The following is a 25,539-nucleotide window of genomic DNA, read 5'->3' on the forward strand; positions in this document are numbered from 1 at the left end:
AGGGTGTCCTTTTTTACTTATATGTGCTCTTTCAATATAGTTTGGGCTGCAAGATCCCGACTTATCACAGCCAGCCTAGTGTGCTTTTATTTTTTATATATAATCTGGCGGGCATACAGTTGCATGCGGCTGGCTATATTTTTAGCTTGACTTTTTAAAATGGTATCTGAACCTTGCCTAAGCAAACATGCAGTGAACCTGGTCCATCAGTAAAGCCTGCTTGGGTTGTTGGTGGAAACCCAGAATATCCCCACTCCATGCAGACCTTTCTCTGTACGTATGGAAACCACTGAGTACATACGGAGTTTTAAAGAAAAAAAATAAAAAATATTTCAATTCCTATTGAATAAAGTCTATATGTGTGCATAGAAAAACAATTTAGCAATCTTAGGACAACCAAAACTTGGAGTTTAGATACATAAACGGATTTTTATACAGTGGAAAAGTGTAGTTGCCCATGGCAACCAATCGGGCCACTGCTTTCATTTTGCTTGGGGCCTCTGAAAAATTAGGTGTTATGCTACCTGCTACTCCACAAGTTTTAACACATCTCCCCATAGTGTAGTACCACTAATGGTGGATAAGTGATGGAGTCCTAACAATATGGGTGTTTTGACCGTGACCTTTGAATAGACCCTTAGGCACCAGAAGTAGGTCTCTAGTCAGGGATTTGCATAGCCTTGAGAAAGTTATGCTTGCACACTGTGTGTAATTGTTTTGGGTGTTTATTGTGAGTGCTGTTGGGATATGTTACTAGTCTAGTAAATTTATATATGCTGGACACTGTTTTTAGGGTATGTAGCATTAAATACTGTGGAATTTTCGTCCGGATTCTCTATGTGGAAATTCCGGAGCCTATTGCAATAGCTGCAAAGTACATGAAATTTGAAGAAATCTCATACACACATTGGAAAAAATCAGCAGAAAAGCAGTGCGACTTTTTAATCTGCAGCCTGTCCGTTTCTCTTGCGAAAACACATTGAAGAATTTGACCACATTTTTTGTATGAAGATTCCAATGTCTACATAACATGTAAACATACCCTAGAGACTCCTTGACCTTTAGGGCCCCGGATGACCACATACACCGCTCCTCTAAAGTGTAATGGGCCCATACTGTTCCTCTATGTGTTTCCCATTTCATACGACAGCACATTTGATATTTAATTTGCTCATGTAATCATCAAATGGAAATATATGGCATGTTCGCTTGCCTGCTGTATTCACTACTAGAGAAGAAAGTGTTGTCTCCCAGCAGCACACGGAGTAACAAGTCTAATAAGCTCCGGGTCCGTACACCGACCCTCAGGAATAATGTCGCATTTGTGTATTGAGAATATCATTTACTTATATTAAATGTCCAAAATTATAGAAAGTTGCGCAATCCGTATTTCAACTACAGTTTCTTTCAGTTGATCTGTGCCGGCCTTTGTAGGATTGTACTACTTAAACTGTTGTTTTACTGGTTTCTCCTGTAATGTTTGGGGGGCAGGGAACTTTCATTCTAGCATTCTTTAGAACAAGAGGGAGGCAGCAAATAACCTACTATATAGCTCTATGGTCTTCATAATGGTTTATGGCAAATGCAAAACAGTGTTCATTGTTCTGTAAGGCTGTATTGACAATGGCCATGTTATAATAAAGTGCTAAGGTTACCTAAACCTTTCTATCCTATTAACCCAATGACCTTTTCTAAACTTTATTTCTCAAGTGGAAAGCCATAGTTTGTCTTTAAACGGCAACGTCTTTTTTCCTAAAATATATTATTTTCTTTTTTTTATAGACGTGTTGCGTTCTGTTTCCATGTATTCACATGGAGGGTCTGGTGGCAGAAACCTATTCCAATGTGAAGGTGTTTGCCTTTAGTGGTTTATTTCCTAGATTACTTACTACATATATAAATGCTTTCCACAAGATTTTGTTGTGACATAAGAAAGCTGCTGTATTTATTGCTGTTCGCTTTATAAGACTTGAAGCTGTCAAGTGCATGGCGTGTTGTGGGAATTGTTTGCGGGGGAATTAGATGAAGGGAGATTATTCCGTCTTTCCCTCCCAGTTTACTCTTTGCTCTGTTGCACAAGAAGAAGCAACAGTCAGGAAAGGCACAGCGTCAGTGTCCTCTATAGGAAGAGGAGGAGCAGAACTTGCTTGGTTGAGGGGGTTGGGAAAGGAAGAATTACCTTTCTCTCACTCTAGCAGTTTAGGTTCATGAGAACTGCATCCTCTCAGCTGTGCACTCGCATAAAATGCCATGATGTCAGCTTCTGTCTCACCAGCTTTACCTGCCCTAGCGAGGAGGGGACAGGTCAGGCTCTCCTCCCTTGTTGCGTGATACTTCAGGGTGGTAACTTCCTGCTTTTTAGTTTAGTAAAGAAGAGAACGTGAACAAGCAAGTAGGTGTACCTCCCCTGCCGCAAAGTCTGGACTGACGGATTAAAAGAAAAAAAAAATCCGACAATCTGGCTACAGCCTTTTTATCTACATGAGAGGGATTCATTAAAAAAAGACAATAACCAAACATGTTAGAGGATATAGCAGCAAAGCGTCGTGATCACCCTGACTCCTGTACAAGCCCACTGCTTTCTCTTGAGGTTTGTTACGCTTATCTTTTAGTAGAGTTATTTTGTTATATGAAATTCTGTGGTGTTGCCTTTTTATTCGTTCAGCATTGTTAGTGGTCACTTTTTGCTTCTTTAATGTTAGTTTGTAAGCTGTCTCAAGCATGTGGTAGTTACAATGAATGTTAATGATGCATACAATATCTTATAAATGTTATATACACATTACTGCCGTAACCGTTAAATATGGAAAGTGTTGTGGAAAAAAGCATTAGCTGGGCTTATCTCTTAGGAGTGTTAGGAAAGTGTTTGACTTTGGATAACTAGTGTCTTGTAGACTTGTATGATCTGGTTACCAATCTGTACCATTGTGTGCTGGATTAATTATTAAACTTCTGCTCTATAACTTAAGTTCTTGGTATGTTCGACTTAAAATTACTACTTTTGTTTTGCTAAGTATATGTTATGCTAATATGGTAGCTGTTTAAAGCTGAGCTGAATGACTCCAACAGCGTAAACGTTAGCAATGTAGGCCTCAATCAGTTATAGTAAGAAAAGTGCTATTCTGCAATGCTAAACTTGGAGTATCTGGTCAGATGTTCTTAATACTCGTTTTGTTATGGTAAAATAATTTGTAACTCTTTCCATCATTTTAGACATGGAAGTCTACGAGTTTTATGGACCTAGAAAGCCTTTAATTCTACCCTAAGCATTACGTAAAAATAAATTAGCCTGATGACTAATAGAGATTTCTGATTTTGCCTCCTGCATTAATTTAAAAATGATCAGTCCTGACAGGACACCTTCAGTCGGGCAAACGATGACACCTTTTAAGACTGACGTCGGATGCCATCATTTTCATAAAGTTTTGTCCCGATGTTAGAATCGTAGGGCATCAGTTATTTCCTGCAGTGGGAACATAATCTCTGGAGTCACAGCAGAACATACTTTATAAAGCAAGTGGGCCCAGCTATTTCTCTAACTTCCATATCGCTACATCTATTCTCGATCTGGTTCTGGAGATAGGTGTGGGTCCCAGAGCTCGTACCCACTTCTATCAGACGTGTATATAGCATGTACTGTGGAAATGCCATAAATGTTTAGGTTGAAAATACCCCTTTAAAGGGGTTATCCAGTATTTCAACTGACTCTGTTCTCCCATTGCAGGATTAGGCTCCACCGTCACAGATGCCGCCGTCTTTTTTCCTGGCCAATATAGTGCGGCCATGCAATAGATCTGGCGATTTTCTCTTTTCCTCGTTATTCTGTTCCTATGAAGGAACAGAATAATTGATAATCTAGCACAGATGTGAACATAGCGTTAATCTGAAACACGCTATAGTAAAATGCACCTCATTTATCAAGAGGCGCTTGCCCCCGAATAAATTAAGTTAATCTCTGGCTGTCCGTGCAACGAAATGTGCAATATGTGCCAACTATGAGCTGACATACTATTGCACTATAATTTACGCCAGTTTTGGTTGACAGGTGACATACCTGCTATATCTTCTGGATGTAAACAAATGCTAAATATTTATTTATTCACTTGTGTTACTTATATAGCTCCAACCTATTCCGCAGCGTTGTACAGAAGTTGTCCTCACTCTCCCGAACTGTATGATTTTAGGAAATACAGGTGCATAGATAGCTTTTAAGAAAACACTGCCGGTACTCATTCTATGTTAAAGTGTGACTAAATAAATGTAATTTTTTTAAAATTTTCACAAGGCATAGTGACATGACACAAGTTTTGAACAGTGGGGGTCTGAGCACGGAGACCTCCACCGATTACTAAAATGAAAACGCAGTAGAGCTGTGCCGCTTAGTTTCTGATCAGCTTTCCTCCGATCAATGTACGGGCACAATAGATAGTTTAAATCCATACACCACTCACTCAGCTTTCTGAGAAAAGCCAATTGTAAACTAAGTGGCAAGGCGCTCACCCGCCTTGTTTTAGCAATTGGTGGGGGTTTCAGTGATCGGACCTCCGCTGATCAAAACTTCTGACATGTCGCTATGCCATGTAAAAATGTAAAAAAATAATAATAATTTAGTCACACTTAATTTCTGACGTCATTGACATGACAACAGTTTAAAAGTTTAGTTATGCTTTAAGCTGTATTTACGTTCAGAGCCTCATTGGAAGTTATGGAGTCAATTAGTATATGCCGAAGGATGGATCCGGCAGAGCGTCTTGGGTTAGGAATAGAAGCCATGACACAGATGTGAGTAGAGCCTTATAGTGCACTTGAAAAATGAAACCTCCACTATAATTTGTTGCTCTGGGCAACAGACAATTTTTCTGTTAGGCCTAGTTAACATTGAGTATTTTGCTTCAGGAATTTTGAGGCAGATTTTGCCCTGCCTGCACTTTCTTTCCATGGTTTTTTGTTGCGGTTTTCGCCCACGGCCATTGAGCACCGCGGGCAAAAAAACTCAGCGAAAAAGGCTTTTTCTGCCTACCATTGATTTCAATGGGAGGTCAGAGGCGGAACCACAGCAACAAAGGACATGTCGCTTTTTTTTCCCCCGGGGGGGAAAAAAACTCAGTCGTTAAGCCACAACCGCCTCAGCCGTTCAGAAGTTTTTTTGGCGCTGAATCTGACGCAGTTTCCTCGTCAATCCGTTCTAAAAAAACTGAACTGGGCCTTAGACAGTTTATTTTTATTTTTTTACATTTCTACATTTGTATGTCCACAATTTTTATCCACTGGAAATGAATAATGAAGGTTCTTACTACAATGTAAGGGCCTGTTCACATCAGCGTTGCCCTTTCCGTTGAGGGGTTCTGTCAGCGGTTTCCGTCGGGTTAACCCCTCAACGAAAAGGCAAACTAAAGCTTTCGCTTCTGTTAACCTCCCCAATGATCTAAATGGTGACGGAAACATTGTTAATGGTCTTATCCGCCCTGAACACCGGATGGAATGCCGTCTGAAAACCCGCACCACACTGTGGTGCGGTTTTTCGGGCGTAAACTCCGCTGTGTAAATTATCGCAGATACTTACCCCCTCCCTCCTCTGATGCCCGCTCCGGCCTCCCTGGATGACATTGCAGGCCATGTGACCGCTGTAGTCTGTGATTGGCTGCAGCGGTCACATGTCCTGCTACGTCATCCAGGGAGGCCGGACTGGGGAAGAGGCAGGGAACTCTGGGTTAGTATAACTTTATTATTTTTCTTACTTGCGATTTTTGCGGCGGGTTCACTAATGCCGCAAATATCGCAACACATACCACTTTGTTGCGAATTTAAGCACCCCATTGAATTCACTGGGAAAACCTGCAACAGAAAAGCTGCGGTTTTAGTAACCACACAGCAGGTCAATTTATGTGCGTTTTTTCCGGTGTCCTTTTTTCCTGCAGTGTGGGGACGAGATTGGTTTAAATCTCGCCCACACTACTGCTACTCTAAAGCGTTGCGGATTTGAAATTTATCCATTGAGGAAAAAGCGTAGTGTTTACGACACACTCACACACTCACTCACTTTTCCTAGTCGTCCTAGAAGGTTATTAATAAATTAAGGGGAATTTTTACAACCAGTTGTCAAAGTGGCGTGTCCCTACAGTATGACGCTGTGAGCATTGACTGGACTGTGTCATTCTGTGTAGGGACATGCCCCCAAAAGGTACACCCAGTTGTCAATTTATCTATAAACTTCTAGAAGGCTGCAGACCAGTGATCGGCTGCAGCATTCACATGTGTCGACATTAGGGATGCACGTTTCGATACTCTGCATCCCCAAATGGTTCAATACCGTTATTTCCTGTATTTCGATACTTAGCTGTGCGACCGCACAGCTAAGTATAGTAACACATGAATGTATGAGAGCGTGGCTGCGGCGGTGCAATAGTCATTGTCCCGCTCCTGAGTCCTGATAAGTGCACGGGGTCAGGATGATGCGGGCGGCTCTGCACTTATGAGCGGCGGCACTGAGGCGCGCTGCAAAACACCCCGATGTTCTGTCTTCAGTGCCTGAACCGCCGCTCATTACTGCAGCGACTGCTGCAACTCCTCATGCTGACCACGCACGCACTTCCTGTCAGGAGCGGCGCAATGGCTGTATTACACTGCCGCAGCCCCGCTGGCGGAGATCGGATAAACCTCATCTCCGCCGTTATTCCCGTGAATGCTGCAATCACAGCGGACTGCAGCATTCAGGGGAAAATGAGAAGGGGGGGATGCCCCTTGGATCGCGTCACAGGGAATTCCTGTGACGAGATTGAGGGACCCCGGTTCTGTCTTACCATATTTCCTATTAGGGCATACTGAGGTATGTCCTAACAAATGCCTGTGTACTATCCGTACACAGGCTAATGTACTGTAATATAGATATATGCCAGTACATTAAAGTTTAAAAAATAAAGTAAAAACAAAGTAATGTGAAATAAAATAAAAAAATACACATACACCTTTTTTACAATAAACCTTAAAATAAGTCTCAATACATAAAATATACACATTCAGTATTGACGCGGCCGTAATAACCTGCACAACCATTTTTTTGCATAATTTATGATTTGTACGCTGTAAAAAAAAATAAAAACTGCTTTCTATCACTTATTGTGGGGCACGAGGTGTGATGAATTTAACCACCATGTGCCTCACTAAGGCCTCATTCACACGGCAGGGTTTCCCGGCCGGGTGCCGGCCGTTCATAAATCGGCCGGCACCCGGCTGCATTAGGAATGATAGACCCCTAATGGGGCTATTCACACGACCGATTTTTTGACGGCCGGAAAATCCGGCCGTCAAAAAATAGGACATGCTCTATCTTTGCCCGGGCACCCGGCCGCCCGGCTCCCATACAAGTCTATGGGGCCGGGTATTACACGGCCATCACCGGAATGTGTTCCGAGTGATGGCCGGGTTTCCCGGCGCTTGCGCTCTATCTCCTCCTCACAGCGCAGAGTGCATGTGAGGAGGAGGAGTTGATGCCATTCTGACGAATGGCATCGCTGTACACTGTGTTGCAGGGCCGGGGTGTACAGCAGGTGGAAGGGAGCGCTGCGCTGGCTCCCTTCCCCTGCTTGTTAAAAGCACCCTGGCTCGGCGACACCTTCGATGGCGCCGCTAGTAGTAGTAGTAGCAGCAGCTGCTGCTGCTGCGGCTGCTACTACTGTAGCGACGCCACTATAGCAGAGCGGGGAGGTATCTCCCCGCTCTGCTATGTGCTAGCCGCACTTTAGCTCCTTGAAGGAGCGGAATCCCCGTGTTTTCGGGGATTCCGCTCCTGGACAGAGCGCTTGATGTCTCTGTCCATATCTGGGCAGTGACATCAGGGGAAACTCCTGATGCGGAATCCCCGAACACATGGGGATTCCCCTTCAGGAGCTGCCGCTGATGTCACTGTCCGGATCTGCCCGGCCCGGCACGGATGCATAACTTTATGCAAACCGGCCGGGCAAAATGGCCGATTTTACCGGCCGACACTCGGGCTCGGGAACGACCCGGTCGTGTGAATCCCGCCTTATAGTAATTAACCCCATCATGTACCTTACATATTAACCCATTATGACTGAGAAACATGATGGGGGTAATTACTATTAATGTGAGGCACGTGGAGGTTAAATTCATCGTCACACCACGCGCCGAATGTTTTTATTTTTTTATTATTACTTTTGGCAAAGTATTGAATTGGTATCGAAATCGCAATACTAAATGAAGTATCGGTATCTAAGTCCAAATTCTGGTATCGTGACATCCCTAGTCGACATCCCTGCAGCTCAGTAAACAAAGACCGGAAGGAAGCACCGGAACGGCAGGGGGTTTAAAAGGCAGATGGTCAGCCGAAATCGGTGGGTACGGCCAACATACATCTGCGACCTCATTCACATTGCATTATTCTTCTGTCGGCAGTAGCAACGTATCACACTGTATAGGCATACAGTGGGAAACGTTGCCCTAACTCCCCGGGCAGAGCGCTACTTGAAGTGCTGTACCTGGGGAAACCTCCTGACGTCACTGTCCATATATGGACAGTGAATTCAGAGGCTTTCAACAGTCCCCGGCCAGAACATCGCAAGTGCCATATATGGACAGTGACGTCAGGGGCTATCCCAGGGCCGCAATCTCCAGGCAGAGCATTAGGTAGCGTCGACCCCGGGGTAGCTCCCCAAGATATACGTTTAATATTTTCGCGCCGCAGCCAATTTAATTTTTTCATTTTTGTTTTTTTTTTCTTCCGTACAAAGCATAACTTTTTTTTTCTTTCAGCGACATAGCCATATGAGGGCTTGTTTTTTCCAGGACTAATTGTAGTTTTTCATGTCACCATTTATTGTACCATATAATGTACTGGGAAACGGAAAAAAAAATATTTATGGGGAATAAATAGGCAAAAAACCGCAATTTTGACGCTTTTACGGCATTCATTGTACTGTGAAAAACATGTTGTTCTATGGGTTGATATGTTTACTGCAAATTTTTTTTTTTTCTCTTTATTGCGTTTTTTTTAATGCTTTTCCACTTTTATAAATAAACGATTTGTTTAACCCCTTAATGACCAATCCAGATTTGTTAAATCTGGTATGTCTGACTTTATCAGAGAAAAACTCTGCGAAAGTTTTGAATATCCAAGTAATTCTGACATTGTTTTTTCGTCACATGTTGTACTTTATTTTAGTGGTAAAAGTAGACTGATACGATTTGCGGAAATTAATAAAAAAATAGAAAAATGGAAGAAATTGTCAATTATCATTTTTTCCCTTTTTTTAACTGCAATATGTCACATATGTACATACATACTGTACAATTTTTTTTATTAAATATATATTTCCATCGCTTTACTCTATTTTGGCAGCACTTTTGAAAAAAAAAATTATTTTTTTGAGCAATTTAGATGACTTACATTTTAGTAATCATTTTATAAATTTTGAAGTACATTTTGTTTTCAAGCACCAAGCCAGGTTTTCAGAGGCTCATAGGTGTCAGAATGGTGGAAACCCCCACAAGTGACACCATTTTGAAAACTACACCCCTTAAGGTATTTATTAAGGGGTGTTGTAAGTATTTTGACCCCACAGTTTTTTTGTAAGAATTCATGCAAAGCAGGTGTAAAAAAATATAATTTCACTTTTTTCATAAAAGTATCACTTTGAAGACAGATTTCTTTGTAAAGCGACCATGAGAATGAAGAAACACACCCCAAAATCTATCACCCTGTTTCTCCTGTTTTCAAAAATGCCCCCATTGTGACCATAATGCGTTGCCTGGAAAGGAAGGGAGCAATCGGAGGCATTCAGGTCTCATATTTTGCTTGAAAATGTTTCAGGTTCCATTACACATTTATAGAGGCACTGAGCTGCCAAAAAGATAGAAACTCCCAATAAATGACACCATTTTGAAAACTAGACCCCTTAAGGTATTCATCTAGGTGTGTACTAAGTATTTTGACCCCACAGTTTTCGCAGGAAGTAATGCAAAGCAGGTGGAAAGAAAATTTTATTTCACTTTTTTTCACAAATGTGTCATTTTAAGGTCAGATTTCTTGTACAGAGGACATGAGAATAAGGAATTGCACCAGAAAATGTATCACCCTGTTTCTCCTGTGTTCAAAAATATCCCCATTGTGGCCCTAATGTGTTTCCTGGACACACGGCAGGACCCAAAAGGAAGGGAGCACCCGGAGGCTTTCAGGACACATATTTTGCTTGAAAATGGGAGGATTCTACTTTTCTAGATTGAGAAATAGATGTCCCTAACAGTTTCTACACCCTATGACTAAGTCGTGCTAAGAAAGCAGCTGTCCTGAAATCATGTCAGTCCATAGACGACATGTATATCAACCCGCTCTGATATATAGTAAGTTAGAGTGGGAAAATTTATTAAATGGTTGGCGGAAAAAGGCAATATATCCAAAAAAAAGGGAGGAAGAATGTATACAGCTATGTGGAAAACTAGAGCATGTTCACAGGATGAAAGAAAATTTGTAGGGCTGTAATGACTTTATTATTCAAAGTGACTGGTCATACAACGTCTCTTTAGCTCCATCAATCCCTATATAAGGGACGAATGTGCCAAGTGACGCGGTACACCATAACAGGCCCCTGCCCGGCAAGTACGAACCGCCATGTGCACAAAACAACCAATCACCTGTAGAATATATAAAGGGGCAGTGTCCCACACCGTATGTATAGATACAGTAAAGGACCACTACTCCCCAAATTAATGTCGCTATTTCTAGAAGTATTGTCGGGTTTAAGAGGTCCACCAAAAACCCGAACAAAACTGTAATAAAGCCCATAGTGTATTGATAAGGAACAGCTCGCTTATTATAAATCCTCAGAATAAAAAGAGAAAATTATGCCGTATCCCCAGTCAGTAACAGCCATTTATGGCAGGACATAGTCCTAACGGAAAAGGAAATAAAAAGCTTTCAGGGCACAATTTTATCTTGAATGAATTTCAGGGCCTTATTCCACTTTATATAACTGGGTTATATCCCAAAATGACTCAATCTAGAAAAGTATATTTCCCTCCCTTTCATAAAAAGTGATTAAAAAAAAAGAAATCTCTAAAAGAACCCTAAATTTTGGCATCTCCTAAATATACAGCGAAGCTGCTTCCCTAAAAAAAAAAAAAGAGGTGTACAGAAAAATAAAATCCTAAATAAATCCTGCATTTTAACTTATATAGCTCACAAAAGAAAATTCGTAATGTGAGACGGTATGATAGATTTCAAAACGGACTTATGCATAGACCAGGGTTGGAAGGACAAGCGGAACAATAATATCTTGACTCACTTCGCTGTCCTCGTTTGCTGCAGACCCGGCACCGTTTTTTGGGGTATTTTTGGTTAGATGTTGAAGGGATGGGGTGTAAAAAATGTTTTTCAACAAGTCGGCGTACATCCTCTGACTCTTGGACTACTCTCTGGTCTGCAGATTGAAATAGGAGATCTTCAATCACTGTCTCCTGAAATTCAAAGAATGTCGCCCTGCCCGCTGATTTTTTTGTACAGGACAAATGCATTGTGCATCGCAACCTGGATGAGGTATATTGCCACTTTCTTATACCACGTTCTGGTTTTCCTTTTAACCAGATAAGGTTGTAACATCTGGTCGCACAAATCTACCCTACCCATGAATTTGTTATAGCCGATGACACACACTGGCTTTTGTCTATCTGCAGAGGCCCCACGTTCCCTAACAGTTGCTGTTGCACTTGTAAGGATAGTGCTGATCATGTAGACGTCCTTGCGGTCACGAAATTTTAAAGCCAGCATCTTCTCAATTTGAAAAGTGCATGACCCCCTTTCGTAGTTTTTTATCCACAAGTTGACGTGGGAAACCTTTTGCGATTCCTGCGTATTGTGCCACAGGCTCCGGTGTTGGCACAATGAAGGGCGCTAAACAATGGCACACTGGTATAAAAACTGTCAGTGTATACATGATACCCCTTGTGTAGGAAAGGGCCAATTAAATCCCACACAATCTCACCAGTGGTACCGATATTTGGAGGGCACCCTGGTGGATTAAATTCACTGTCTTTACCCTCGTAGATCTTAAACGCACATGTGTAGCCAGTAGTGTTCACATAACTTGTAGATCTTTTACCCTGTATTTTGCACTTTTTGGCGTCGCTGTAGTAGAGGGGGTTTATCGGCACCCTGGTGAAGTCTGCACTAAAATCCGGCTGTAAGTAACAGGTCCGGTTCTTAGTGCAGCCATCAGGACCTGCCGATTTCGTCGTAACAGCAGGTGACCGCTGTGACAGCCAATCACAGCGGTCACATGCTGTTACCGTGTACAGAGCCGTTGGGAGTGTCTAAATGACAGCTCCTGCTCTAAGAACGAGCTGTTGCTACTAGCTCTGTTCTTACAGCAGTGATCAGGAGCCAATAGCATTGGTTCCTGATCTTTTGTGATCACTATAAGATCCAATCATAGTGATCACTACTGTAAAATAAAAGTAAAAACATGTATCGGTTTCTCCTCACTCTGTTCTAGCTGTGGAGAGAAACAGATACAAGTGTGTCAGTGTCCCCTCACAAAATCACTTGACGCGAGGCAGTGACATACAGACTAGAGTGATCTCCACTCATACATTTTCACCTAACACCGTTTCAATTACATTTTTATCAGGCACTATTGGGGGAATTATACAGCGTGGGGGCAGCTAACGGGGGCATCCTACTGCATGTAAGTCGTCTGTTATTGGGGCATTATACTACGTAGAAGCAGCTAAGGGGGCACTCTACAGTGTAGAGGGCAGTAATGGGGCATTCTACTGTGTGGAGGGCAGTTATGGTGGGCAATATACTGCGTAGTAGCATTATACTCTGGAGGGCAGATATAGGGGCATTATACTGCGTGGAGGCAGCTATGGGGGTATATTATATACAGTAGTACACAGTAGGAACAGGGGATAAATATTAATTCAATGGCATAGCATGCAAATATAGGGTGTGGTATGTGAAAAGGGGTGTGGCCTAATTGTTCAATCGTAATCAGGGTTACATGTTCAATAAATCTCGATTTTGATTTAGCTCATAATTGCCTAGTCCTAATCAACAGTTAGCAAAAAATATGGTTTAAATCAGCCTATACCGCTGTCTGAAATCTAATGTATGGTTAGCTTAAGGCTTTGTGTTTTTTTTAAATAAATTTGCATTAAAAAGCACTACAAAAACAGCACACACAAAACCAAACAATTAAGTACATATAATAATAAATTTGGTTTACACATTAACACAAAACGTGAGTCCTAGGACACACACACACACACACACACACACACACACACACACACACACACACACACAGTGTCTGTAGTTGTGCCTCGGTAAGGTGCCACCTTAAGGCGCCACATACACCCCCTAGAAGTAATTATTTTTAGAGGTGTAGACCAACGTAATACAGCATGCAATATACCACAAACCTGTGTGCCTCCATATATTGGAAGTACAGATACAGTAATTTGTACAATATGGATCACTAATTGTTTGGTTAGGCCTCATGCACTACCGTGCATTTGTGGCAGCATACTATACGCGATTGCGGATAGAATACTTACTACGCTATGGGCCAATGCACACAACCGTGGTTTCCAGGTTCCGTGCATTGCCCAGAGCACAAAAAAAGGAAAGAAAAAAAAATTTGACATGCAATTATGTGGACCGCAATTGCGGTCCGGGCTCATTTAAGTCAATGCACAACCTGTGTGCATCGTCTGTGTGCACGAGGCCTTAAGCTGGCCATACACGAGGCCTCATTGGCATTGCGTTTTAGCCCTTTGTCCAGCGTGTACATCAGCCACTGACGGGCTAGTATATGTCATTATAACTTTCGTTGTAGACTGAGTACATGCACCGCCTGACGGCAAAAGAAGGTGGGCGGTCGTTAAGGGGTTAAAAAATAAAATTTTGTTTTGTCTTCACGTTTTTAGAGCCATAACTTTTTTTTATGTTTCAGTCAACTGAGCCGTGTGAAGGCTTATTTTTTGCGGGGAGAGCTGTAGTTTTTGTTTTCGTACGATTTTGGGGTACATGAGACTTTGATCCCTTTTTTTTTTTTTTTTTGTAAATTTTTTCGGAGGAGCGAAGGTGACCAGAAAAACTGATTTTGTGTTTTAATGTCTTACCAACCTGCTTAAATAACATTATATTGTAATAGTTTGGACTTTAACGGACGTGGAGATACCAGTTATGTTAACTCTCTCATTTTCTCCAAAATTATTATTTTGGGGGAAAAGTGGGGAGTTTTTAAAAAAACAAAAAAAAAACTAAATTAGTCCTTAACCCCTTACCGCACCGGTACGTCCTGCATTGAAGTGCTTTAAAGAGGCTCTGTCACCAGATTTTGCAACCCCTATCTGCTATTGCAGCAGATCGGCGCTGCAATGTAGATTACAGTAACGTTTTTATTTTTAAAAAACGAGCATTTTTGGCCAAGTTATGACCATTTTTGTATTTATGCAAATGAGGCTTGCAAAAGTACAACTGGGCGTGTATTATGTGTGTACATCGGGGCGTTTTTACTTCTTTTACTAGCTGGGCGTTAGGAATGGGAGTGTATGATGCTGACGAATCAGCATCATCCACTTCTCTTCAGAACGCCCAGCTTCTGGCAGTGCAGACACACAGCGTGTTCTCGAGAGATCACGCTGTGACGTCACTCACTTCCTGCCCCAGGTCCTGCATCGTGTCGGCACCAGAGGCTACAGTTGATTCTGCAGCAGCATCAGCGTTTGCAGGTAAGTAGCTACATCGACTTACCTGCTAACGCCGATGCTGCTGCAGAATCATCTGTAGCCTCTGGTGCCGATGTGTCCTCGCTCGTCCGACACGATGCAGGACCTGGGGCAGGAAGTGAGTGACGTCACAGCGTGATCTCTCGAGAATACGCTGTGTGTCTGCACTGCCAGAAGCTGGGCGTTGTGAAGAGAAGTGGATGATACTTCTCGTCAGAACGCCCAGCTAGTAAAAGAAGTAAACACGCACAGATGTAACACACATAATACACGCCCAGTTGTACTTTTACTTTAAACACGCCCAGTTGGACTTTAGCAAGCCTCATTTGCATAAATCCAAAAATGGTTATAACTTGGCCAAAAATGCTCGTTTTTTAAAAATAAAAACGTTACTCTTATCTACATTGCAGCGCCGATCTGCTGCAATAGCAGATAGGGGTTGCAAAATCTGGTGACAGAGCCTCTTTAAGGCACAGGGACGTACCGGTGCGTCCTGGCTAAAAACTGTCACCCTGTCAAAGGACAAGGTGACAGAACTGTGCCGTCAACTGTTTGACAGTTGATCGGCACAGTAAGACGGCAGGGGACCATTCACAGCAGTCTTCTGCCGGCGATCGCTGTGATTGGTCAGTCAAAGTAGACTGACCAATCACAGCTCCATGACGATGGAATCGGCTGTGCAACACCCCGCTGTAACGGTCAGGACCGGAGCTAGGCTCCGATCCGGCCGATTAACCCCTTCGAAACATCGATCAACGCGATCGATGCATAGAAGTGTTTTGTAGCCTGTCGGCAACCTCGATGGTTGCCACGGGCGCGGGTGTCAGCTGTTTGTCACAGCTGACATCGTGCCCTAACGGCCAGGACCGGAGCTAGGCTCCGATCCGGCCGATTAACCCCTTAGATGCAGCTTTCGCTGCATCTAAGTGATTAAATCGTACCCTATGGTTGCTAATGACAACCATCGGCACACGTGGGTGTTCCGATGGTTGCTATGGCAACCATAGCCTAACAATCGCTTCCTAGTACGGAAGCCTATTAGGCCCCGCCGGGAGGCGAAGCCTAATAGGCTTGCTGTCAGTGAATAGCTGACAGCTCTAATACACTGCACTATGTAGGTAGTGCAGTGTATTAGAATAGCGATCAGGGCTTCATGCCTTCAAGTTCCCTAGTGGGACAAAAAAAAAAGTTAAAGTTAATAAAAATGTTGTAAAAAAAAAGTAAAAAAAAAAAATAAGTTTCATGTTAAAAAAACACTATAACAGCCTTTTTCCTATAAGTCTTTTATTATAGGAAAAACCAAATAACAAAAAAAGTACACATGTGGTATCCCCGCGTCCGTAACGACCCAAACGATAAAAATATCACGCTATTTTACCCGTACGGTAAACACCGTAAAAAAATTAAATGAAAAACTATTCCAGAATCGCTGTTTGTTAGTCACTACCCCTCGCAAAACAGAATAAAAAAAGGATCTAAAAGTCGCATGTACCCAAAATTATACCATTAAAAACTGCAGCCCGTGCCGTGAAAAACAAGCCCTCCCACCACTTTTTTGACAGAAAAATAAAAAAGTTATGGCTCTCAGAATATGGTGACACCAAAAATAAATTATTTGAAACAAGTGATTTTATTGTGCAGATGCTGCAAAACATAAGAAAAACTATATAGATATGGTATCGCCGTAATCGTACCGACCCGCAGAATAAATTAAAATTGTCATTAATAGTGCATGGCGAACGCCGTAAAAACATAATAATAAAAAACATCAGAATTGCAGGTTTTTGGTCACCGTGCTTGCCAAAAAAAGGAATTACAAAGTGATCAAAAAATTGCGTGTACCCCAAAATGGCACCAATGAAATCTACAGATTGTCCCGCAACAAATAAGCCCTCACACAGCTGCGGTGGAGAAAAAATAAAGAAGTTCTGGCTCTCAGAATATGGGGATGCAAAATGTGCAGAGTGTCCAAAAGCAGATAAGCTTGGCCACCATTTATCAGTGCGACACCGGCCACACATCTGGATAATTTATTATACCCTGATGTTCTCGGCATAGATTACATGTACCCCCACATCATAAACTGAAATACCAGTAATACCTCTAACAGAACAACTAGCGAGCAAAATCCACGCTCCAAAAGCCAAATGGCGCTCCCTCCATTCTGAGCCCTGCAGCATGCCCAAGCAGCAGTGTATGTCCACATATATGGCATCGCCATACCCAGGAGAACCCGTTTAACAGTTTGAGGTATTCTTCAGTGGCACGAACTGTGCACAAAATATTGTGCACTAAAATGGCACATACCTGTGGAAATTTGCAATTTTCATTTTGCACCACCCACTGAGCATTTATTTCTAATAGAAAAAAAAAAACCTGTTCGGTCAAAATGCCTTCAGTGGTGCAGTTTCCAAAATGGGGGTCACTACTTGGGGGTTTGTTTTACTATTTGACCCCAGAGCTCTGCCATTGTGGGCTAATGCTGCAAAAATCACCAAAATAGGCCTCACATGCGCCTTTCACTCCTAAGCCCTGTCATATGTCCAGGCAAATGATAAATGCCTTGAGGGGTGTAGTTTACAAAATGGGGTCACTTCTCAGGGTTTTACACTCTACTCTGGTACCTAAGAGCGCTCTGCAAATGCGACATGGCGCCCATACACCAGTCCAGCAAAATCTGTGCTCTAAAAGCCACATGGCACTCCTTCCATTTTGAACTCTGCCATGTGCCCAAACAGCAATTTAGGGCCACACATGGGGTATTGCCGTACTCGGGAGAAATTGGGTAACAAATTATGTGGTGTTTTTTCTCCTATTACCCCTTGTGGGAAAAAAAAAATGGGTGCAAAACGACATATTTTTGGAAAAAAAAATAATTTTTCATTTTCACTGCCTCATTCTAATACAATCTATGAAACACCTGTGGGATCAAAATGCTCAGTACACCCCTAGATGATTACCCTGAGGGGTAAAGTTTCCAAAATGGAGTCACTTCTCAGGGGTTTCTACTGTACGGGTACTTCAGGGGCTCTGCAGATGCGTCATGGCGCCAAAAAAACAATCAACCAAAATCTACATGCCAAGTAGCAGTCCTGCCTTTCTGAGCCCTGCGGTGTATCCAAGCAGCCGTTTATGACCACATATGGGGTATTGCCGGACTCGGGAGAAATTGCTTTACAATTGTTGGGGCGCTTTTTCTCCTTTATTCCTTGTGAAAATGAAAACAATTCAACATTTTAGTGGAAAGAATTTAGATTTTCATTTTCACTGCATAATCCCAATAATTCAGCAAAAAAACTGTGGGGTCAAAATGCTCACTATACCGCTAGATAAATTCCACGAGGGGTATAGTTTCCCAAATGGGGTCACTTTTGCCGGGTTTGCACTATTTTGGCCCCTCAGTGGCTTTGCAAATGTGACATGGGGCCGCAAACCATTCCAGCAAAACTTGAGCTCAAAGTCAAATGGTGCTCCGTCCTTTCTAACTTCCGCCATGTGTCCAAACAGCAGTCTATTACCACATATGGGGTATTGCTGTGCTCAGAAGAGTTTGCTTTACGAATATTGGGGTGTTTTTTCTCCTTTATCTGTTGTAAAAATGAAAAAATCGGAGCTAAAACTACGTTTTATTAGAAAAAAATTTAGATTTTCAATTTCATTGCATAATTCCCATAAATTCAGCAAAAACCGTGTAGGGTCAAAATGCTAACTATACCCCTAGAAAAATTTCTTGAGGGGTGTAGTTTCCAAAATGGTGTCACTTTTGGGGAGTTTCCACTGTTATGGTCCCTCTAGGGCTTTGCAAACACGACATGGCACCGAAAACCATTCCAGCAAAATCTGTGCTCCAAAATCCAAATAGCCCTCGTTCCCTTCTGAGCCCTGCCGTGGGTCCAAACAGCAGTTTATTACCACATATGGGGTATTGCCGTAATCGGGAGACATTGATTTACAAATGTTGGGATGCTTTTTCTCCTTTATTCCTTGTAAAAACTAAAACATTGTATGTTTTTTCAGAAAAAAAGTAGATTTTCATTTTCACAGACCAGTTCCAATAAATTTAGCAAAAAACCTGTGGGCTAAAAATGCTAACTATACCTCTTGAAAAATTCCTTGAGGGGTGTAGTTTCCAAAATGGGGTCACTTTTGGGGGGTTTCCACTGTTTTGGCACCACAAGACCTCTTCAAACCTGACATGGTGCCTAAAATATATTCTAATAAAATAGAGGCCCCAAAATCCACTAGGTGCTCCTTTGCTTCGGAGGCCGGTGTTTCAGTCCACTACCACACTAGGGCCACATGTGGGATATTTCTAAAAATTGCAGAATCTGGGCAATAAATATTGAGTTGCGTTTCTCTGGTAAAACCTTCTGTGTTACAGAAAAAACTGTATTACAAATGAATTTCGGAAATAAAAATTGAAATTTGTAAATTTTCCCTCTGCTTTGCTTTATTTCCTGTGAAATGCCTAAAGGGTTAAAATAATTTCTGAATACTGTTTTGCATACTTTGAGGTGTGAAGTTTTTAAAATGGGGTGTTTTATACGGGTTTTCTAATATATAAGACCCTCAAAGCCACTTCTGAACTGGTCCCTGAAAAAATAGCCTTTTGAAATTTTCTTGAAAATGCGAGAAATTGCAGCTAAAGTTCTAAGCCTTGTAACATCCTATAAAAATAAAAGCACGTTCAAAAAACGATGCAAACATAAAGTAGACATATGGGGGATGTTAACTAGTAACTATTTTGTGTGGTATATCTATCTGTTTTACAAGCAGATACATTACAATTTAGAAAAATGCAGATTTTTGCAAATTCTCTCTAAATTTTGGTGTTTTTTACAAATAAATATTGAATTTAATGACAATTTTTTCAGTATCATAAAGTACAACATGTCACGAGAAAACAATCTCAGAATCGCTTGGATAGGCAAAAGCATTCCGGAGTTATTACCACATAAAGTGACACATGTCAGATTTGCAAAAATCTGCTGTGTCCACAAGGCCAAAATAGGCTGTGTCCTTAAGGGGTTAATGAATTAGAATATCACCAAAAAGTTATTATTTAATTAAAACATTTACAGCATTTTTTCTTTTTATGTTGAGGATTCTGGCTAACGGTTAATGAAAACCTAAAATTAGAATATTATATAAGCCCAATTTCAAAAATGATTTTTAATACCGAAATGTTGGCCTACTGAAAAGTATGTACAGTATATGCAGTCAATACTTGGTCGGGGCTCCTTTTGTATGAAATACTGCATCAATGCGGCGTGGCATGGAGGCGATCAGCCTGTGGCACTGCTGAGCTGTTATGGAAGCCCAGGTAGCTTTGATATTGGCCTTCAGCTCCTCTGTATTGTTGGGTCTGGTGTCTAATCTTCCTCTTGACAATACCCTATAGATTCTCTCAGGTTTAGGTCAGGAGAGTTTGCTGGCCAATCAAGCTCCGTGGTACTGTGGTTATTAAACCAGGTATTGGTCCTTTTGGCAGTGTGGGCAGGTGCCAAGTCCTGGGTTTTTGGGATTTCATTAACTGTTCGCGACACTCATCAACATTAGAATAAAAACCGCTGGAAATAGATCACTCTAGGGTTGTCACGATACCAGAATTTGGACTTCGATACAGATACTACGTGTAGTATTGCCATCCTAGATACTTTTGCCAACAACAATAATAAAAAAAAGTTCTTTCATTATCTGATGTGAGGTGCGGGGCATTATGAATTTTGAACCTCCATGTGCCTCACATTAATAATAATTAACCCCATTATATTCCTCAGTCCTAATGGGCAACATTGGGTTAATGTGTGAGGTACATGATGTGGTTAATTACTATTAATGTGAGGCACATGGAGGTTCAAAATTCATAATACCTCGTGCCTCACATTAATAAGTGAAAGAAAGCGGTTTTTATTTGATAACCGCGTAAACATAATAAATGACACTATAAATTTATTACGATCGCAACGAAACCGAATTTGTATTTTATGTGTGGACTTATTTTAATGTAGAAAAAAACTATATATTTTTTAAATTTAACTTTAATGTACTGGCATATATCTATATACTGATAGTACACATGCAGTTGTTCGGACAAACCTTAGTATGCCCTAACAGGAAATATTGTTAGACAGCCTTGGGGTCCTTCAATGGACCCTGGGCTGCCTGCCCATACATGGGATGTCCCTTAATCGCATCACAGGGATTTCCTGTGATGCAATCCAAAGGGCATCCCCCTTGAATGCTCCGGTCAGCTTTGATCGCAGCATTCAGGGGAATAACGGCGGAGATTAAGTTTTTCTGTTTTCCGCCGTTAGAGCAGGGCTGCGGCTATGTAATACAGCCATTTCCCCGCTCCTGACAAGTGTGTGTGCGCCGGTCAGCCTTAGGTGATTCGGCCGGCGCTGCACTAATGAGCATTGATTGCATATGGGAGTGGGTGATCCCCCTCTTTTTAACGCCTCAGATGCTGCGTTGTGTTTGACTGCAGCATTTAAGGGGTTAAACGGCCAGGAACACAGCTGTAATACACAGCTGACACCAGGAGCATATGAAGCAGGTTTCGCACGTGAGCCTGCTCCATACATCACCCTTCCGCACTGTGACGTGCCTGGCACGTCATTTTGCAGGAAAGGGATAATGTAAGCCTCTGACAGATGCCATACAGTGGCATCTGTTACCTATAGGACTATACCACACGGTTTGCAGTTTTTTTTTTTTGCGGATGTCTTAGGATGGATTATCTTAGTCTACTAAGTTATTCCATCCTTCTAAAAAAAAAAAAAAAAAAAAAGTTATAATGACATATACTAGCCCGTCAGTGGCTGATGTACACGCTGGACAAAGGGCTAAAACGCAATGCCAATGAGGCCTCGTGTATGGCCAGCTTAAGGCCTCGTGCACACAGACGATGCACACAGGTTGTGCATTGACTTAAATGAGCCCGGACCGCAATTGCGGTCCACATAATTGCATGTCAAATTTTTTTTTCTTTCCTTTTTTTGTGCTCTGGGCAATGCACGGAACCTGGAAACCACGGTTGTGTGCATTGGCCCATAGCGTAGTAAGTATTCTATACTATCCGCAATCGCGTATAGTATGCTGCCACAAATGCACGGTAGTGCATGAGGCCTAACCAAACAATTAGTGATCCATATTGTACAAATTACTGTATCTGTACTTCCAATATATGGAGGCACACAGGTTTGTGGTATATTGCATGCTGTATTACGTTGGTCTACACCTCTAAAAATAATTACTTCTAGGGGGTGTATGTGGCGCCTTAAGGTGGCACCTTACCGAGGCACAACTACAGACAAATTGTGTGTGTGTGTGTGTGTGTCCTAGGACTCACGTTTTGTGTTAATGTGTAAACCAAATTTATTATTATATGTACTTAATTGTTTGGTTTTGTGTGTGCTGTTTTTGTAGTGCTTTTTAATGCAAATTTATTTAAAAAAAACACAAAGCCTTAAGCTAACCATACATTAGATTTCAGACAGCGGTATAGGCTGATTTAAACCATATTTTTTGCTAACTGTTGATTAGGACTAGGCAATTATGAGCTAAATCAAAATCGAGATTAATTGAACATGTAACCCTGATTACGATTATTGAACAATTAGGCCACACCCCTTTTCACATACCACGCCCTATATTTGCATGCTATGCCATTGAATTAATATTTATCCCCTGTTCCTACTGTGTACTACTGTATATAATATACCCCCATAGCTGCCTCCACGCAGTATAATGCCCCTATATCTGCCCTCCAGAGTATAATGCTACTACGCAGTATATTGCCCACCATAACTGCCCTCCACACAGTAGAATGCCCCATTACTGCCCTCTACACTGTAGAGTGCCCCCTTAGCTGCTTCTACGTAGTATAATGCCCCAATAACAGACGACTTACATGCAGTAGGATGCCCCCGTTAGCTGCCCCCACGCTGTATAATTCCCCCAATAGTGCCTGATAAAAATGTAATTGAAACGGTGTTAGGTGAGAATGTATGAGTGGAGATCACTCTAGTCTGTATGTCACTGCCTCGCGTCTAGCGATACATAGTGAATTCTAGGGCAAGGACCTTACGTTCCCCTGCTCTACCATTGGATTGAACTGTATCTGACTCCTTAACCGCTTCCCGACCGCCCACTGTATATTCACGTCGGCACTTGCTGGGCTCTGTGCAGTGCCGACGTGAATTCACGGTGGGTGTTTAAAAGCACGATCCGGGTGTCTCAGAGTAGCGCTGACACCCGGATCGCGCTGTTATCACCTGCCTCTGGTCCTGGAGATATGATCGGGACCTGATTTAGTTCAGGTCCCGGTCATGTGATCGCAGGGAAAGTGTGTTGTAGCAACGAACTGGAAAGTTTGTTGCTATAACAAACTGGAAAGTTTGTTGCTATAACAAACTTTCCCAGGGACCAATTGCGGTGCTGCAGTCGGTTATAAGGCAGAACCGGGGGGCCATACAACAGCCCCCGGGTCTGCTATGCACGACAGCCTATGAGAACCAGCCGGAGGCAGGTCCCCATAAGCTTCCTGTCAGTGTGACTCTCAGCGTCACACTGACAGTTTATAATATGTTACACTACCTAGTAGGTAGTGTAATGTATTATAGCAGCGATCAGTGCTGCCAGTCTTCAAGTAAAAAGTACAAAATAAAGTAATAAAAATGTTTTATAAAAGTTACAAAAACAAAACATGCTTTTTTTCCTATAAGAAGTCTTATATTATAGGAAAAAAATGAAATTTTAAAAAAAAAGTACACATATTTGGTATCACCGCGTTCATAACGACCCAAACTATAAAACTATAATATTATTTTTCCCGCACGGTGAACACCGCAAAAAAAATAATTAAAAAACAATGTCAGAATCACTATTTTTTGGTCAACCCTCCAAAAATATAGAATAAAAAGTGATCAAAAAGTCGCATGCACCCCAAAATAATACCAATAAAAACTACAACCCGTCACGCAAAAAACAAGCCCTTACACTGCTTTTTTGACGGGAAAATAAAAAAGTTATGGCTCTCAGAATATGGTGACACAAAAAATAAATAATTTTATAGAAAAGTGATTTTATTGCGCAATCGCCACAAAACATAAAAAACCTATATACATATGGTATCGCCGTAATCGTACCGACCCGCAGAATAAAGTAAAATGTCATTTATACCGCACAGTGAACACTGTAAAAAAAAATAAAGAAACATAAATTCTGACAAAGTTTTTTTGTGTCACTTTGCTTGCCAAAAAAATCTAATAAGTGATAAAAAAAAAATCACATGTACCCTAAAATGGTACCAATGAAAAGTACAGATTGTCCCGCAACAAATAAGTCATCGCACAGCTCCGTTGGAGAAAAAAAATAAAACCGTTCTGGCTCTCAGAATATGGCGATGCAAAATGTGCAAAGTGTTCCAAAAGCAGATGAGATCGGGTGACCATTTATCAGTGCGACACCGGCCACATATCTGCGGATTATTATTTATTTACACCATTATTATACCCTCTTATTATGTCCTGATGTTCTCCGCACAGGTTACATATACCCCCACATTATAAATTGAAATACCAGCAAAACCCCAAACAGAACAGTTACCAAGCAAAATCTGCGCTCCAAAAGCCAAATGGCGTTCCCTCCCTTCTGAACCCCACAGCGTGCCCAAGCACCAGCTTACGTCCACATATATGATATTTTATATCCGGGAGAACCCGCTCAACATTGTATGAGGTGTTTGTCTTCAGTGGCACAAACTGGGCACAACGTATTGTGCATTAAAATAGCATATCAGTGGAAAATTAATAGCATGTCGTGGTGCGAGGGGTTATATATGGAGCGGGCTCACGCGCTGCGCCCGCTCCATATTCTGCAGGTGTCCGCTGTGTATTACAGCTGACACCCGGGACTAACGGACAGGAACAGCGATCGCGCTGTTACAGGAGCCTGTAAAATGACATTATACTGCAATACATTAGTATTGTAGTGTATTGTACCAGCGACCTAATGATCGCTCGCTCCAGTCCCCTAAAGGGACTTTTGGGAGGTTTCCACTGTTTTGGTCCCTCAGGGGCTTTGCATATGCGACATGACACCCGAAAACCATTCCAGCTAAATTTAAGCTCCAAAAGCCAAATATTGTTCCTTCCCTTCTGAGTCCTGCCGTGGGCGCAAACAGCAGTTTATTACAATATATGGTGTATTGCTGAAATCAGGACAAATTGCTTTACAAATTTTGGGGTGATTTTTCTACTTTATTCATTGTAAAAATTAACCATTTCTATGTTTTTTCAGAAACTAGATTTTCATTTTCACGGCCTAATTCCACTAAATTCAGCAAAAAAAACTGTGGGGTCAAAATGCTAACTATACCCCTAGAAAAATTCCTTGAGGGGTGTAGTCTTCAAAATGGGGTCAGTTTTGGGGGGATTCCACTGTTTTGCTCCCTCCAGGGCGTTGCAAACGCGACATGGCACTGAAAAACAATCCAGCAAAATCTGCGCTTCAAAATCCAAATGGCGCTCCTTTCCTTCTGAGCTCTGCCGTGGGTCCAAACAGCAGTTTAGTACCACATATGGGGTATTGGCGTAATCGGGAGAAGTAGCTTTACAAGTTTTGGGGTGCTTTTTAATCTTTATTCCTTGCAAATATTATTTTTTTAAATATTTTTTCAGAAAAAAAGCAGATTTTCACAGACATACTCCAATAAATATAGCAAAATACCTGTGGGGTCAAGATGCTAACTATACCCCTAGATAAATTCCTTGAGGTGTGTAGTTTCCA

General features: G+C 41.8%; 1 protein-coding gene across 10 annotated transcripts in view; it reads left to right on the top strand.

Annotated features, from left to right (window-relative positions):
* Positions 1 to 25,539, top strand: part of MARK2 (microtubule affinity regulating kinase 2) — a 382,575-nt gene that overhangs the window by 39,979 nt on the left and 317,057 nt on the right. For 8 of the 10 annotated variants that reach the window (XM_075837215.1, XM_075837218.1, XM_075837217.1 and 5 more), the window contains exon 1: positions 2,198 to 2,590. The exons of the other annotated variants lie outside the window; for them this stretch is intronic. In XM_075837215.1, the coding sequence (XP_075693330.1) occupies positions 2,519 to 2,590 (72 nt within the window). In that variant the 5' untranslated portion in view covers positions 2,198 to 2,518. Of the gene's footprint in view, positions 1 to 2,197; positions 2,591 to 25,539 lie in introns of those variants that run through there. 10 annotated transcript variants of the gene reach the window in all.

Source organism: Rhinoderma darwinii, chromosome 9, assembly GCF_050947455.1.
Source record: "Rhinoderma darwinii isolate aRhiDar2 chromosome 9, aRhiDar2.hap1, whole genome shotgun sequence".
NCBI lineage: Eukaryota > Metazoa > Chordata > Amphibia > Anura > Rhinodermatidae > Rhinoderma > Rhinoderma darwinii.